Source organism: Felis catus, chromosome A2, assembly GCF_018350175.1.
Source record: "Felis catus isolate Fca126 chromosome A2, F.catus_Fca126_mat1.0, whole genome shotgun sequence".
Classification (NCBI taxonomy): domain Eukaryota; kingdom Metazoa; phylum Chordata; class Mammalia; order Carnivora; family Felidae; genus Felis; species Felis catus.
The window spans coordinates 59,947,867-59,964,989 of record NC_058369.1 but is presented as its reverse complement, the minus strand read 5'-3'; the positions used below and the strand labels follow the sequence as shown (position 1 = coordinate 59,964,989).

At 42.3% G+C, this 17,123-nt stretch overlaps 1 protein-coding gene across 6 annotated transcripts in view; it reads right to left on the bottom strand.

Moving 5' to 3' along the window:
- Window positions 1-17,123, bottom strand: part of ALDH1L1 (aldehyde dehydrogenase 1 family member L1) — a 130,460-nt gene that overhangs the window by 91,316 nt on the left and 22,021 nt on the right. For 5 of the 6 annotated variants that reach the window (XM_045052057.1, XM_023250100.2, XM_045052058.1 and 2 more), the window contains exons 2-4: window positions 4,704-4,855; window positions 2,385-2,619; window positions 1,452-1,617 (exon numbers count right to left, since the gene is read on the bottom strand). In XM_045052057.1, coding sequence (XP_044907992.1) covers window positions 1,452-1,617; window positions 2,385-2,619; window positions 4,704-4,830 — 528 coding nt within the window. In that variant the 5' untranslated portion in view covers window positions 4,831-4,855. The remainder of the gene's footprint in view (window positions 1-1,451; window positions 1,618-2,384; window positions 2,620-4,703; window positions 4,856-17,123) is intronic. The other variant, XM_045052059.1, reaches the window with a different exon arrangement.

Here is a 17,123-nt window from a genome sequence, read left to right as displayed (position 1 = left end):
TTTCATCTAAAACCTTCCCTGTCTGTTAAGGGGAATGGATTCTGAGCCCCATGTAGTGTTTGGAGGTCTGAGATTAAGCAGGAAACTGTTTTTCTGTGAAGGAAAAGGGGAGATTGTAGAAGAAGGAATCAGGGAAGTAGGCAGGAGAGACAAGGAGCCTAGGCCCATCCTGAGGGGGTCCTGGGGGGAACCCCAGAGATACCCAAACCAAGAAGTGATGAGAATGTCAGAAACATCTAAAGCAGGACTGCCCAGAAGAACTTTCTGGATGAGGGACATGTTCTGTGTCAGAACTGTCCAATACAGTGGCCATCAGCCAGTGTAGTTCCTGTACTGGGGATTTGAAAGGTAGCTATGGGAACTGAGGACCTCAATTTTTAATTAGAATTCAATTTAATGAATTTAATAGGTGCATGTGACTAGCAGGTGTCATATTGGATGGCGCAGCTCTAAACCACTAAAGTTGTTTCCTGTGGGATATGTCAGATAAGCCCCTTCTCTGTCTCTCCTATCAAATCTCCAGCAAGTCTACTTTGTTCATTATTTTTGTAAGCAGGTGGACTCCATGGGAGGGAATACAAGAGGCATCTGTTTGACATACACGAAAAATAAAAGATGGCTGACATCTGGGCAGCAGTGAGCACTCTCACGTCATTGCTCTGCTTATTGCTACTCCCAAATAGGGAACGTTCTCCTCTCTGAGATAGCCTCCTCTTTGACTCCTGACTGCTGCTGGAACCAACCAGAAGTTCATGTGTGTCTCTGCCTTTTGGTCAACTCTGGCTGGCTTCCTTTGGCTCCACCACCAGCAGCCACACAGACACACCAGTCCCTAAGGGGTCAGGTCCCATGGGGCCTGCCTGCTGTACCAACCACAATTGTGTCTGACATCAGTCCTTCTTGTCTGTCTTGCTCTGATAACAGAACCCTGTCTCCTGCAGACAACTTAACCTATATGACTACAGTTGGGCTTCTCTGATTTTTCATTCAGGAATTTTGTGAGAAAGAGGGTTTTTCTTCCTTTGGAATCCAGAGGCAAAAGCCTCGAGCCATCAGTGACTACTTTTCCTCTCATTTGAGGGCAGCCCACCTGAAGATGAAGCTCATCAAAGAGAGAAAAGTAGAATCAGAAGGAAGGCAAAGATACAGAATCCTAAGACATGGCTTCTACCTCTGGACTCAGCCATGCTTGGCACCATCCTTGTCTTTTGTCTTCTATATTAAATGAGCCAAAAATGTTCCCTTTGTGGATAAGCTTTCAGAATTGGGTTCGGTCAGTTGTAAGCAAGACTCTTGCCTAACAACAATACATTGTATGTCCCAATCCTGCCTCTTTGAGAGCTCTCTCCCTCTAGAATCCTGGAACTGGGGAAAGAGCCTGGGGGGCAGGCTGGGCCTGGATACCAGTAAGGGGAGGCCCACATATGGCATGGCTGCTTCCCAGCCCTTACCATCCCTTTGATGCCTTCAGGAAAGAGGAAGCGGTTGTATAGAGTGCTCACGGTGTCATCCGGGAGGATCTCACACTCCTTCTGGAGAAGAAGGTCCCCAGTGTCCAGACCGTCATCTGCCCAGAAGATGGTAAAACCCCCTTTCTTGTCTCCATGAATAAGGGTCCTAGGGAGCACAAGTTTTAAAGCCTGAGTCTAGGGGGCAATCCGGGAGCACCTAGCACCTGCTAGGTGTTGTGGTAAAAGCCCTATATGCTTGATGTGACATAATACCCCAACAGGTATCACAGGCATTATATGCCCCTTTTACAGATAAGGAAACTAAGGTCTAAGAAATGAAGAGACATAACCAAGGAGGTCAGGGAGCCTGACCCTGAGGTCAGTGAGCCTGAATCTCAGTTTGGCTACAAACCCCCACTCTTCCCAGCTCAGATGCCTCCCCTTGCTGATCACCCAGCTAAACTGCACCATCAGTCACATGGTTCCATTTGTCCCCTTAGCACTTACCATGTCAAACCATCTTGTTCAGATGACCTTTTACTCCATCTCTATCCCTTTCCAAGTAGGATGCTGCTGTGTACTGGCAGTGGGTGTGGGTTCAAGCAGGCCTCTGGCCACACTGCCTGGGTTGGTACCCTTGGGCGAGTCCCTTAACCCATTCTGTTCCAGTGACTCTGCCTGCCAGGGTGGGACCACTGATGTGTGTACTTCACAGTTGACTGTAGGAACCCAGAGCACTTAGCAAAGTCTGTCCCTGATTCTCTCTGGCACTCTTGGCACTACTGAGAACATCTCACCAGTCAGCCATGTGGATGCCATCTGGCAGCACAGGAGGGGCCCCTGCATGATGCCTGTTTTGTGGCCCCAGAGCAAAGTTGTGGGCTAGGGGAGGATGACTTCTTGGCAGATGGGGGTGTTTTCGCTCTTTCTCACCAGTTGATGGCCGAGGCCCCTCGGTGTCGGGGGAGCAGACTTGGGTGGTAGATGATGGAGCCATGACAGGGGGCATTGATGACCTCCATGGGGATGAACTGGCTGCAGAAGGGCAGGACGTTGAGCTCAGCACCCAAAGCCTGGTATTTCGCCACCACATCGGGCAGAGCCTGTCCTTTCACCCGCCAGCGGGGGATCTTGAACACTGGCACTCCATCCTTCTTGGCCTCCAGGCCTGTGGAACAGCAGGTGAGAAACCGGCCCCTCCCCGCACCCATCCACCCACAGCCACCACTGCCTTCCCAGCAAAGTAACTCCTACATCTTCTTTCCCAGCCTGTTCCTCCTGCCCTTCCCCATTGCCCAGTGGGACTCCACTGGGCAGCACAGAGGGAACACAACCAAGGGGACAGCACTGGCCAAGGGCAAGGTTGCAGTGGCTGCTCTGCCTGGACTCACTTCTGCTGACCACCAAGGCATCTGAGCTCCCTGCTCTCCCAGGTTCCTGTCTGACCCCTGAAGGCTAAGCTCTTCTCCTCACCCCTCCCAAAGCCTCACCATGCTGTCCCCAAGCTTCTGTCCTCCACCCTTCAACCACTTTCTGGGATGGCAGCTGGGACCCTACAAACTGCATTCCTGCTTCGTCAAAAACTCCCTGTCAAGCACTGCCAATAAGGCGTAATGGAGGGACACTAAAAGGTTGAGGGGAAGGGGAAAGTGAGGGAGGTGGGGTTTGCTCCTTTCTGTCAGGTTCCTGTCCTGAGAGCCCCACCCAACCATGCCACCTCACTTCTTAACCCCAGCTGCAACAGTGCTTTCCCAGAGGAGCAGCTGGATTAATTTGCCGTTTTCCCAAGATCTGCAGAATTACCCAAACGTACACTTTCCTCCCATCATGTCTGCCTTCCAAAGTCTGGGTCTCAGCTTGCAAGCACCCCCACCTGCACCTGCCCAGTTACCAACACCTAGGAGCACCATGCAGTCCTCGTGGGTCTGAATTCCAGCCCCAAGCTTCGGAGATTTAGAAGCCACAGCTTTCTTCTACTTCCCCAGCCTGGGAGGTGGCAGCTGCCAGCTGCATTCACTACCCTGATAGCTTGGACTTCCCTTTTGCCTGCCCCTCTTCAGCACGTAATGAACACATCCCCATCCTGGGTTCTCCATTAGAACATCCATCCTGATAACTGGTCCCCGACTAGACCTGACCCACTCTGTAGCCCCCTCTGCCTCTGCCCTGCATTTGGGGACGTTGAGGGAACGTGGGATCAAAGTGAGCCGACTGGACTGTGCTTGCAAAAGCTGTCCACACTATGACCAAGGAATACTTCTGCAAGACATCCAAGGTCAGGGTCAAGAAGCAGCCCCACCCAGGCTCCATCTGGGTCCAGACTCATAGACTGGTATCAGTGGTCACTTAGTGGCTTGTATCAGGGTTCATTTTGTGGTGAGTTCAGGTTGTATCACAGATCACACTGGGGTCAAGTCCAAGAGTGTGCACTGGCTAGCATCATGATGATGCTGGAGCTGGTTCCAGGGGTCCGCCTATGCTTTTCAGTCTAGAGAGATTATTTCTATGAACCATACCCCTGTGCCTGGCCAGCCCCACAAGGCTCCTTTCCCAATCTGGCCTTCCATTTTTAAGCCCCACTTTATATTCTGCATCCATCTGGCCCAAGAAGGACTTGTGAATGTCCCTGGAGGGTCTTTTCATTTGAGCTGAGCACCCCTCCTTCCTCCCCTGGGTTCCTGCTGTGCTGCTGATGTTCCCAGCCCAGAGGCTAGTGATTGTCAAACAGTGCTCCTCCAAGAGCCAGAGGCTCAGCCTCACCTGGGAACTTGTTAGAAATGCAGATTCTCAGACCCCACCCATCTCTCTAAACAAACTCCCAGGGCAGGGCTCAGGACTGGGCATAACAGGCACTCCCAGTGATGGGGATATGGTGCACATTCATATCTGAGAACACTGTCCTGCAGTGTCTCACACCTAGCAGCCCTTTCAGAGCCTGATGCTGGGGTCAGAGAAGCCTGGAATAGTCAGAGAGCAGGGCCCTGGGAGCAGGCCAGGCTTCTCCATGGCCCTTCTCCAGGACACAACCCCCACCCCATGATCAGGTGGGGAAGGGACTTTTACTTTGTTCCAGAAAATCCCAGCAGCCAGTTGGTGCCTGAGCAGGATTCAAGGTGGAGTATGTACAGCTGCCTCCAGCCAGGGATGCCCACAAACAACACAAGACCCTGCAATCTTCTGCTCCCACCCACCACCCATTGCTACCTGCCTGCCCGGGCACCCCCTTTCCCTGCTCTTGGGCCACGCACTCACCCAGGGGATCTGCCTTTCCATCCTTGTCTGGGACAGTGAAAACACCCACGACCTCATGTCCCTCCTTCCGCAGGTGACAGTAAACTTCCTGGCCAAACAGGCTCTGCCCAATCACGGCGATCTTCATGGCAACAGGGATCTGTCAGAAGGATCTGGGGATGGAATAAGACTGCAGCATTAGACAGGGCTCACTGGCCTCGGAGAGCCAACCCTAGTCCAAGTGGGCAGCTGCACAGCACCTTGGCCACCCTTCCCTCCTCAACCACTTGGGGTTATCTCTGGGGCTCCCTGAGTATCAGGACGCTGCAGGGAGTCGCTACTGTGAAAGGGACCAGAGGAGAAAGTTCTGCAAGGGATGGATTTTAGATGCCACAGTAGGTGAGTTGCATGGAGATTGGAGAATTAGGGATTCCTCCTTGAAACTTCCCAAGTTGGCATGGAACACTGAGAGTTGAGTCCTCTGAGATATATATTTTTTAATTGTTTAAATATGTATTCATTTTTGAGAGAAAGAGAGAGAGAGAACAGGGCAGGGGCAGAGAGATAGGGAGACACAGAATCTGAAGCAGGCTCCAGGCTCTGAGCTGTCAGCACGGAGCCCGACATGGGGTTCAAACCCACAAACTGCAAGATCATGACCTGAGCCAAAGTCAGACGCTTAACTGACTGAGTCACCCAGGCGTCCCTGAACACAGGTTCTTAAACTTCACATAGTACACTTTACCAAAATTTCCCTTTATGATTAGTGGGTTTTGTATTCTACTTAAGAAATTGTTGCCTACTGCCAGTTCATGAAGAAGTTCTCTCTGTCTTCTAAAATCTTTATTGTTTGACAAAGGAGCAAAGTCTACTCAATGGAGGAAAGAGAGCTTTTCAACAAATGTTGCTGGCACAACTGGACATCCACATGCAAAAATGTGAATCCAGGCACAGACCTTACACCCTTTTCAAATATTAACTCAAAATACATCACAGACCTAAATGTGAAATGCAAAATTCTGACTCCTAGAAGGCAACACAGAAGAAAATTTCATCACCTTGGTTATACAGTGAGTTTTAGATACAACATCGAAGGAACGATTTGTGAAGTAAACAATGGATGCACTCTCGCACATTGCTGATGGAATGCAAAATGACACAGTCACTTTGGAAGGCATTTTGGCAGTTTCTCACAAAACTAAACATACCATTACCATATGATCTAGCAACCACACTCTTTGGTCTTTACAAAAGGAGTTGTAAACTTACATACACATGAAAACCTGCACATGGATATGTATAGCAACTTTATTCATGATTTCCAAAACTTGGAAGCAACCAAAGTGTCTTCCTGTAGGTGAATGGATTGATAAACTGTGGGACATTCAGACAATAGGACTGAAAAGAAACGAGCTATCAAGCCATGAAAAGACATGGAGGAATCTTAAATGCATATTATCAAATGAAAAAAAGTCACTCTTAAAAGGCCACATAATGTAGGACTCTAACTGTATGATATTCTGGAAAAGGCAAAACCCCAATTTTTATTGGACACAATAAAAATCAGTGGCTACCAGGAGTTGGAGAAGAGGAAAGGAATGAACTGGTGGAGCACAGGATGTTCCGGGAGGCAGAAACACCATGTGATCCCATAATGATGAGTACGTATATTATGCTTTTGTCCAAACCCATATAACATGCAACACCAAGAGTAAACCCCAATGTACACTATGGACTCTGGGTGACACTGTGTGAGCGTAGGTTCATCAACTGTAACAAATGTATCACTCTGGTGGGGGATGTTGGGATGGGGGGGTGCTGTGTGTGGCAGAAGGCAGTGGAGATGTAAGAAATCTCTGTACCTTCCCTTTAATTTTGCTGCAAACTTTAAACTGCTCTAAAAAATAAAGTGTTAATTTTAAAAAGAGAGGTATTAGAAAAAAATTTATTGTTTTACGTTTTATATTTCATTGCATGCAATTCTTCTAGAATTTTTTGTGTATAGCAGGAAGTGGAAGTCCAGAGATATTTTTCCAGTACCATATATGAGTAAATCTATCTCTGGGCCTGTATTCTGTTCCATTGTCAGTTTGTCTATCTTTGTGTTTATTATACCTTAAAAGTTTTGTAATAATAGTAAAAAATATGTAATAGAGAATTTGCCATTTTAATAATTTCTAAATGTGCAGTTCAGAACTCTTTTACATTCACAGTATTGTGTAAGTATCACAACTATTTCATCACCCCAAACAGAAACTCTATGTTCATTAAGCAGTAACTTTCCATTAGCCACCAGTAGCCCCTGTTGGCCTCCAATCTACTTTCTGTCTCTGTAAATTTGCCCATACATGGCATCACATGTAAGTGAAATCATGTACCTGGCTTATTCCACTTAGCATAATGTTTTCAAGGTTTAAGCATGTTGTTTATAGCAGCACTTTCAACAATAGCCAAATTATGGAAAGAGCCTAAATGTCCATCAACTGATGAATGGATAAAGAAATTATGGATGGAGGAGGAGCCAAGATGGCAGACAGCATGGAAGTTTTTTGTGTGTCTCGCGTCCATGAAATACAGCCAGACCAACACTAAACCATCCTACACACTTAGAAAACTGACTGGAGGATTAACACAACAATCTGCACAACCTGAACCACAGAATTCAGCAGGTACGTGGCACAGAGAAGTGGACTTGGGGAGCAAGAGGTGCAGGAAGGGAGGTGCTTTTGCTAGCGGAGAGAGGATGGAGACTGGGGAGTGGGGAGAGAATACGGGAAAAGCACCCCTCCCCAAAAGCAGCTGGAGATAAAGTGGAAAATTGGAAACAGCTGCAGGGACTAAACTAAAAAGGGAGAAAGGAGAAAGGAGAGGGTTTAAATTCCATTAAGACTGTAAACAAGGGGAGGGCAAAGTCTGCAACTCCGCAGCTCGGTATCTGGCAGTGCTCTGGAGGGAAGGGCAAATCCCCAGGAACAGAGTGGGGTCAGGGAGAATCTTGGGCCACACAGGGAAAAGCAGTTCCACTGCTGGAAAGACATTTGGTAGAGACTGTTGAAGCCACCTGGTCCCAGCAGACCCCAGAAAATGGCCACATTCGCTGGTGCTGGAACAAGGTCATTAAGGGTGAAGCCTAGTGCCAGATGTGTGTTGTGATCTTCCATAATCCCTGAAATGCTGCTGCTACACTATCTCATGAACTTTTTCTGGGGTGGGCTGGCACCTGGCCGCAGTGTTGGGGCACCAGCAGCAGAAGGGTCCAGCAGGTGTTCCTGGGTGCAACCAGCATTTGGCCATTGATTGGTGAGACCCTTCTGCAGAGGGGCAGGACAGGTCAAAGCTGCAGTCTTTTGGAAGTAAGGGGCTGGGGAAAGCAGCTGCATCTGAGACAAAACTCAGGAGAGAGGTAGTGCCTGGGGCCTGGTCACAAAGAGTGAAAAAGCAGGGAGTGGATGAAAACTGAAGACAGAGGGCAGGTGCATGATTGCTGATCTGGGAGAACAGACTGGGTAGCTGGGTGGAGGCATTTTCACCATCCCTGCCCATGCACATACGCACCTACGAGCTCCACAACAATCCATCCCAGTAGGCTACCAGCACCATCTAGTGGAAATCGGAGCCGTTACACTGAGCCCTGCCCAACTGGGCCAACTTCACTCTTCAGGAACACAAGTCTCACCGCCGGCTTAGTTTATGGACTATAAAGCACTACATAGACTGACTTTTAGGGGAAAAGAAAGTAATTTCAGTCCTTTTTCAATCTGTTAGCAGGTCCATCTATTCAATTTTCTTTCTTTTTTTTCTCTTTTACACTTCTTTTTCTTGGATACAGAAAGAGAAAAAATTCATTTTAATTTTCAATTTTTATTAAAAATATTTTTCTTTAACTTTTATTAATATATTTTTTACTTTTGTGTAAATTTTTTCAAGTTCTATTTTACTTCCATTTTATTTTAGTGTACTTCAGGGTATTGATATTTTCAAATTTTCAAACAATTGCTTTTTTTTCTTTTTCTTTTACTCTTTTTTGTTTCTTTTCTTTTTCTTGAAAGCAGAAAGAGAAAAACTTCATTTTTACCTTCAATTTCTATTAAAAATATTTTTCTTTAATTTTTTACTATATTTTTTGCCTTTATGTAAATTTTTTCAAATTCTATTTTACTTCCATCATTTTGTTTTAGTCTACTACAGTGTATTCACTTTTTCAAATTTTCAAATGATTTCCTTTTTTCCTTTATTTTCCTTTTTCTTCTTTCTTTTTTTTGTTTCTTTTCTTTCTCTTGAATATAGAAAAAGAAAAGATTCGTTTTTTATTTTTAATTTTTAATAAAATATTTCTTTATTTTTTCTACTATATTCTTTACTTCTGTGTATATTTTTTCAAATTTTATTTTACTTCCATCATCTTTTTAGTCTACTTCAGTGTATTCATTTTTTGAAATTCTCAATTTCCTTTTTTTTTCCTTTTTTCTCCCCTTTTTTCTCTAATCCGTCAAACCACTTTCAACACCCAGACCAAAACACACCTAGGATCTAGCATCATTTATTCGATTTGTGTATGGGGGGGGGTTAATTTTTTAATTTTAATTTTTTTAATTTTAATTTTTCTACCTCATTAATTCCTTTTCTCCCTTCAAAATGACAAAACAAAGGAATTCACCCCAAAAGAAAGAGCACGAAGAAACGACAGCCAGGGATTTAACCAACACATATACAAGCAAGATGTCTGAACCAGAATTTAGAATCATGATAATAAGAATACTAGCTGGAGTTGAAAATAGATTAGAATCCCTTTATGCAGGGATAAAAGACGTAAAAAATAGCCAGAATGAAATGAAAAATGCTATAACTGAGCTGTAATCATGGATGGATGCAGCGGCGGCAAGGATGGACGAGGCAGAAAAGAGAATCAGTGATATAGAGGACAAACTTATAGAGAATAGTGAAGCAGAAAAAAAGAGGGAGACTAAGGCAAAAGAGCATGATTTAAGAATTAGAGAAATCAGTGACTCATTAAAAAGGAACAACATCAGAATCATAGGGGTCCTAGAAGAGGAAGAGAGAGAAATAGGGGTAGAAGGGTTATGTAAGCAAATCATAGCGGAAAACTTTCCTAACCTGGGGAAAGACACAGACATCAAAATCCAGGAAGCACAGAGGACCCCCATTAGATTCAACAAAACCTGACCATCAACAAGGCATATCATAGTCAAATTCACAAAATACTCAGGTAAGGAGAGAATCATGAAAGCAGCAAGGGGAAAAAAAAGTCCCTAACCTACAAGGGAAGACAGATCAGGTTTGCAGCAGACCTATCCACAGAAACTTGGCAGGCCAGAAAGGAGTGGCAGGATATATTCAGTGTGCTGAATCAGAAAAATATGCAGCCAAGAATTCTTTATCCAGCAAGGCTGTCATTCAAAATAGAAGGAGAGATAAAAAGTTTCCCAGACAAACAAAAATTAAAGGAGTTTGTGACCACTAAACCAGCCCTGCAAGAAATTTTAAGGGGGACTCTCTGAGGGGAGAAAAGATATATATGTATCTCAAGAGCAACAAAGATTAAAAAGGACCAGAGAACACCACCAGAAACTCCAACTCTACAAGCATTATAATGGCAATAAATTCATATCTTTCAGTACTCACTCTAAATGTCAATGGGCTCAATGCTCCAATTAAAAGACAGAGAGTAACAGAATGGATAAGAACAAGATCCATCTATATGCTGTTTACAAGAGACCCACTTTAGACCTAAAGACACCTTCATATTGAAAATAAGGGGATGGAGAACCATCTATCATGCTAATGGTCAACAAAAGAAAGCCAGAGTAGCCATACTTATATCAGACAATCTAGACTTTAAAATAGACTGTATCAAGAGATGCAGAAGGGCATTATATCATAATCAAGGGATCCATCCACCAAGAAGACCTAACAATTGTAAACATTTATGCACCAAATGTGAGAGCATCCAAATATATACATCAATTAATCACAAACATAAAGAAAGTCACCGATAGTAATACCATAATAGTAGGAGGCTTCAACACCCCATTCACCGCAATAGATCATCAAATCAAAAAATCAACAAGGAAACAATGGCTGTGAATGACACACTGGACCAGATGGACTTAACAGATATATTCAGAACATTTCATCCTAAAGCAGCAGAATATACATTCTTCTCCAGTGCACATGGAACATTCTCCAGAATAGACCATATACTGGGACACAAATCAGCCCTAATTAAGTACAAAAAGATCGAGATCATACCGTGCGTATTTTCAGACCACAATGCTACAAAACTCGAAAGAAAAAATTTGGAAAGATAACAAATACTTGGAGACTGAAGAACATCCTACTGAAGAATGAATGGGCTAACCAAACAGTTAAAGAGGGAATTAAAAAGTATATGGAAGTCAATGAAAATGATAACACCACAACCCAAAACCTCTGGGACACAGCAAAGGCAGTCATAACAGGAAAGTGTATAGCAATCCAGGCCTTTCTAAAGAAGGAAGAAAGATCTCAGATACACAACCTAACCTTACACCTTAAGGAAGTGGAAAAAGAACAGCAAATAAAACCCAAAACCAGCAGAAGACAGGAAATAATAAAGATTAGAGCAGAAATTAATGCTATTGAAACAAACAAACAAAAAAAAACCAGTAGAACAGATCAATGAAACCAGAAGTTGCTTCTTTGAAAGAATTAACAAAATTGATAAACCACTAGCCAGTCTGATCAAAAAGAAAAAGGAAAGGACCCAGATAAATAAAATAAAGAATGAAAGAGGAGAGATCACAATCAACACAGCAGAAATAAAGACAATAATAAAAGAATATTATGACCAATTACATGCCAATAAAATGGGCAATATGGAAGAAATGGACAAATTCCTAGAAACATATACACTACAAAAACTGAAACAGAAAGAAATAGAAAATTAGAACAGACCCATAACAAGTAAGGAAATCGAATTAGTAACCAAAAATTTGCCAAAAAACAAGAGTCCAGGGCCAGATGGCTTTCCAGGGGAATTCTACCAAACATTTAAGGAAGAGTTAACACCTATTCTCTTGAAGCTGCTCCAAAAAATAGAAATGGAAGGAAAACTTCCAAACTCATTCTATGAAGCCAGCATTACCTTGATTCCAAAACCAGACAGAGACCCCACTAAAAAGGAAAACTATAGACCAAGTTCCCTGATGAACATAGATGCAAAAATCCTCAACAAGATATTAGCCAAACAGCTCCAAATTATTACATTAAAAAAATTGTTCACCACGATCAAGTGAGATTTATACCTGGGATGCAGGGCTGGTTGAATACCTGCAAAACAATTAACATGATTTATCACATCAATAAAAGAAAGGACAAGAACCATATGATCCTCTCAATAGATGCTGGGAAAGCACTTGACAAAATACAGCATCCTTTCTTGATAAAAACCCTCAAGAAAGTAGGGATAGAAGGAGCATACCTCGAGATCATAAAAGCCATATATGAACGACCCAACACTAATATCATCCTCAATAGGGAAACACTGACAACTTTCCCCCTAAGGACACGAACAAGACAGGGATGTCCACTCTCACCACTGTTATTCAATATAGTATTGGAAGTCTTAGCCTCTGCAATCAGACAACACAAAGGAATAAAAGGCATCCAAATCGGCCAGGAGGAGGTCAAATTTTCACTCTTCACAAATGACATAATACTCTATATGGCAAACCAAAAAGATTCCACCAAAAAACTGCTAGAATTGATTCATGAATTCAGCAAAGTTGCAGGATATAAAATCAATGCACAAAAATCAGTTGCATTCCTATATACCAACAATGAAGTCACAGAAAGAGAAATCAAGGAATTGATCCCATTTACAGTTGCACCAAAACCCATAAAATACCTAGGAATAAATCTAACCAAAGAGGTGAAAAATCTATACACTGAAAACTCTAGAAAGCTTATGAAAGAAATTGGAGAAGACACCAAAAAATGGAAAAAGATTTCATGCTCCTGGATAGGAAGAACAAATATTGTTAAATGTCAATACTACCCAAAGCAATCTACATATTCAATGCAGTCCCTATCAAAATAACACCAGCATTCTTCACAGAGCTAGAGCAAATAATCCCAAAATATGTATGGAACCAGAAAAGACCCCAAATAGCCAAAGCAATCTTGAAAAAGAAAACCAAAGAAGGAGGCATCACAATCCCAGACTTCAGGCTATACTACAAAGTTGTAATCATCAAGACAGTATGGTACTGGCACAAGAACAGACACTCAGATCAATGGAACAGAATAGAGAACCCAGAAATGGACCCACAAACGTATGGCCAACTAATCTTTGACAAAGCAGGAAAGAATATCCAATGGAATAAAGACAGTCTCTTCAGCAAGTGGTGCTGGGAAAACTGGACAGCGACACGCAGAAGAATGAACCTGGACCACAATACTGACTTATTTCGCTTAGCATAATACCCTCTAGCTCTAAGCAGGTCATTGCAAATGGCAAGATTTCATTCTCTCTCTCTCTCTCTCTCTTTTTTTATGGATATCTAATTTAATTCAATTTTTTATTTTTTAAAATTTACGTCCAAACTAGTTAGCATATAGTGAAACAATGATTTCCAGAGTAGATTCCTTAGTGCCCCTTACCCATTTAGCCCATCACCCCTCCCACCACCCCTCCAGTAACCCGCAGTTTGTTCTCCATATTTATGAGTCTCTTCTGTTTTGTCCCCCTCCCTGTTTTTGTACTATTTTTGTTTCCCTTCCCTTATATTCATCTGTTTTGTCTCTTAAAGTGTTCATATGAGTGAAGTCATATGATATTTGTCTTTCTCTGACAGAATAATTTCACTTAGCATAATACCCTCCAGGTCCATCCATGTAGTTGCAAATGGCAAGATTTCATTCTTTTTGATTGCTGAATAATACTCCATTGTGTATATATACACCAAATCTTCTTTATCCATTCATTCATTGATGGACATTTGGGCTCTTTCCATACTTTGGATATTGTTGATAGTGCTGCTATAAACATGAGGGTGTTTCAAAACAGCACACCTGTATCCCGTGGATAAACGCCTAGTAGTGCAATTGCTGGGTCGTAGGGTTGTTCTATTTTTAATTTTTTGAGGAACCTCCATACTGTTTTCCAGAGTGGCTGCACCAGCATGCATTGCCACCAACAATGCAAAAGAGATCCTCTTTCTCTGCATCCTTGCCAACATCTGTTGTTGCCTGAGTTGTTAATGTTAGCCATTCTGACAGGTGTGAAGTGGTATCTCATTGTGGTTTTGATCTGTATTTCCCTGATGATGAGTGATGTTGAGTAGTTTTTCATGTGTCAGTTGGCCATCTGGATGTCTTCTTTGGAGAAGTGTCTATTCATGTCTTTTGCCCATTTCTTCACTGGATTATTTGTTTTTTGGGTGTTGAGTTTGATAAGTTCTCTGTAGATTTTGGATACTAACCCTTTATCTGATATGTCATTTGCAAATATCTTCTCCCATTCTGTCGGTTGCATTTTAGTTTTGTTGATTGTTTCCTTCACTGTGTAGAAGCTTTTTGTTTTGATGAGGTCCCAGTAGTTCATTTTTGCTTTTGTTTCCCTTGCCTCTGGAGGCGTGTTGAGTAAGAAGTTGCTGTGGCCAAGATCAAAGAGGTTTTTGCCTGCTTTTTTCTCGAGGATTTTGATGGCTTCCTTTCTTACAATGAAGTCTTTTAACCATTTTGAGTTTTTGTGTATGGTGTGAGAAAGTGGTCCAGGTTCACTCTTCTGCATGTCGCTGTCCAGTTTTCCCAGCACCACTTGCTGAAGAGACTGTCTTTATTCCATTGGATATTCTTTCCTGCTTTGTCAAAGATTAGTTGGCCATACGTTTGTGGGTCCATTTCTGGGTTCTCTATTCTGTTCCATTGATCTGAGTGTCTGTTCTTGTGCCAGTACCATACTGTCTTGATGATTACAACTTTGTAGTATAGCCTGAAGTCTGGGATTGTGATGCCTCCTTCTTTGGTTTTCTTTTTCAAGATTGCTTTGGCTATTTGGGGTCTTTTCTGGTTCCATACATATTTTGGGATTATTTGCTCTAGCTCTGTGAAGAATGCTGGTGTTATTTTGATAGGGACTGCATTGAATATGTAGATTGCTTTGGGTAGTATTGACATTTAACAATATTTGTTCTTCCTATCCAGGAGCATGAAATCTTTTTCCATTTTTTGGTGTCTTCTCCAATTTCTTTCATAAGCTTTCTAGAGTTTTCAGTGTATAGATTTTTCACCTCTTTGGTTAGATTTATTCCTAGGTATTTTATGGGTTTTGGTGCAACTGTAAATGGGACCGATTCCTTGATTTCTCTTTCTGTGACTTCATTGTTGGTGTATAGGAATGCAACCGATTTCTGTGCACTGATTTTATATAAGATTTCATTTTCTTTTATGGCTGAGTAATATTCCGGTGTGTGTGTGTGTGTGTGTGTGTGTGTGTGTGTGTATACATATATATACCACATCTTCTTTATCCATTCATCAGTCAATGGACATTTGGGCTGCTTCCATAATTTGGCTGCTGTTGATAATGTTGCTATAAATATCATGGTGCATGTATCCCTTCGTGTTTTCTATTCTGTTCCATGGATCTATGTGCCTATGTTTGTACCAGTACCATACTGTCTTCATCACAATACCTTTGTAATAGAAGTTGAAGCCTGGAATTATGATGCCTACAGCTTTCCCTTCTTCTTCAAGGCTGCTTTTAGTTATTTGGGGTCTTTTGTTGCTCTATACAAACTTTACAATGGTTTGTTCTACCTCCATGAAAAATACTGTTTGTATTTTGATCGGGGTTGCATTAAATGTGTAGACTGCTTTGGGTAGTATAGATTTTTTTAAATTTTTTTTAATCTTTATTTTTGAGAAAGAGACAGAGTGTGAGCAGGGGAGGAGCAGAGAGGGAGACACAGAATCCAAAGCAGGCTCCAGGCCCTGAGCTGTTAGCACAGAGCCCGACGTGGGGCTCGAACTCACAAACCATGTGATCATGACCAGAGCCGAAGTCGGATGCTCAACCAACTGAGCCACCCAGGTGTCCCTGGGTAGTATAGATATTGTTAACAATATTTTTTCTTCTAATCCATGAGCAAGGAATGTCTTTCCATTTCTTTATATCATCTTCAATTTCTTCCATCAGTGTTTTATAGTTTTCAAAATACAGATCTTTTACCTCTTTGGTTAGATTTATTCCTAAATGTCTTATTGTTTTTGGTGTAATTGTGAATGGGATTGATTCCTGAATTTCACTTTCTGCAGCCTTATTATTGATGTAAAAAATGCAACAGATTTCTCTGTTGATTTTGTATCCTGCAACTTTACTGAATTTTTGAATTAGTTATAGCAACTTTTGGTGGAGTGTTTGGGTTTTTTTTATGTGGAGTATCATCTTGTCTGCAAATAGTGAAAGTTTGACTTCTTCCTTGCTAATTCAGATGCCTTTTTTTTTAAATGGTTTTTTTTTTTTTTGAGACAGAGAGAGACAGAGCAGAAGCAGGGGAGGGGCAGAGAGGGAGGGAGACACAGAATCCAAAGCAGGCTCCAGGCTCTGAGCCGTCAGCACAGAGCCCGACGCAGGGCTCGAACTCACGGACTGTGAGATCATGACCTGGGCTGAAGTTGGCCGCTTAACCGACTGAACCACCCAGGCACCCCCAGATGCCTTTTATCTCTTTTTGATGTCTTATTGCTGTGACTAGGACTTCTAGTACTATGTTAAATAACCATGGTGAGAGTGGACATTGTTTTCTTCTTAAAGGAAAAGCTCTCCATTTTTCCCCATTGAGGATGATATTAGTTGTGGGCTTTTTTTATATGGCTTTTATGATGTTGGGGTATGTTGCATCTATCCCTACTTTGTTGATAGTTTTTATCAAGGATGGATGTGGTACTCTGTCAAATGCTTTTTCTGCCTATATTGAAATGATCTTTCGGTTTTTACCCTTTCCTTTATTACTGTCGTGTATCATGTTGATTGATTTGTGAATTCTGAACCACCCTTGCAACCCAGCAATCGTGGTAAATGAGTTTAATGTATTTATGGATTTGATTTGCTAGTATTTTGTTGAGAAGTTTTGCATCTATGTTCACCAGGGATATTGGCCTGTAGTTCTCTTTTTTAGTGGAGTCTTTATCTGATTTTGGTATTCAGGTAATGCTGGCCTCATAGAAGGAGTTTGGAAGTTTACCTTCATTGCTATTTTTTGGAATAGTTTGAGAAGAACATTTGGTAGAGTTTTTCTTTAAATGTTTAGTAGAGTTCACCTGTGAAGCCATCTGGCCCTGGACTCTAGTTTGTTGGGAGTTTTTTATTACTGATTTAATTTCTTTGCTGTTTATCAGTCTGTTGTTTTCTATTTATTCCTGTTTCAGTTTTGGTAG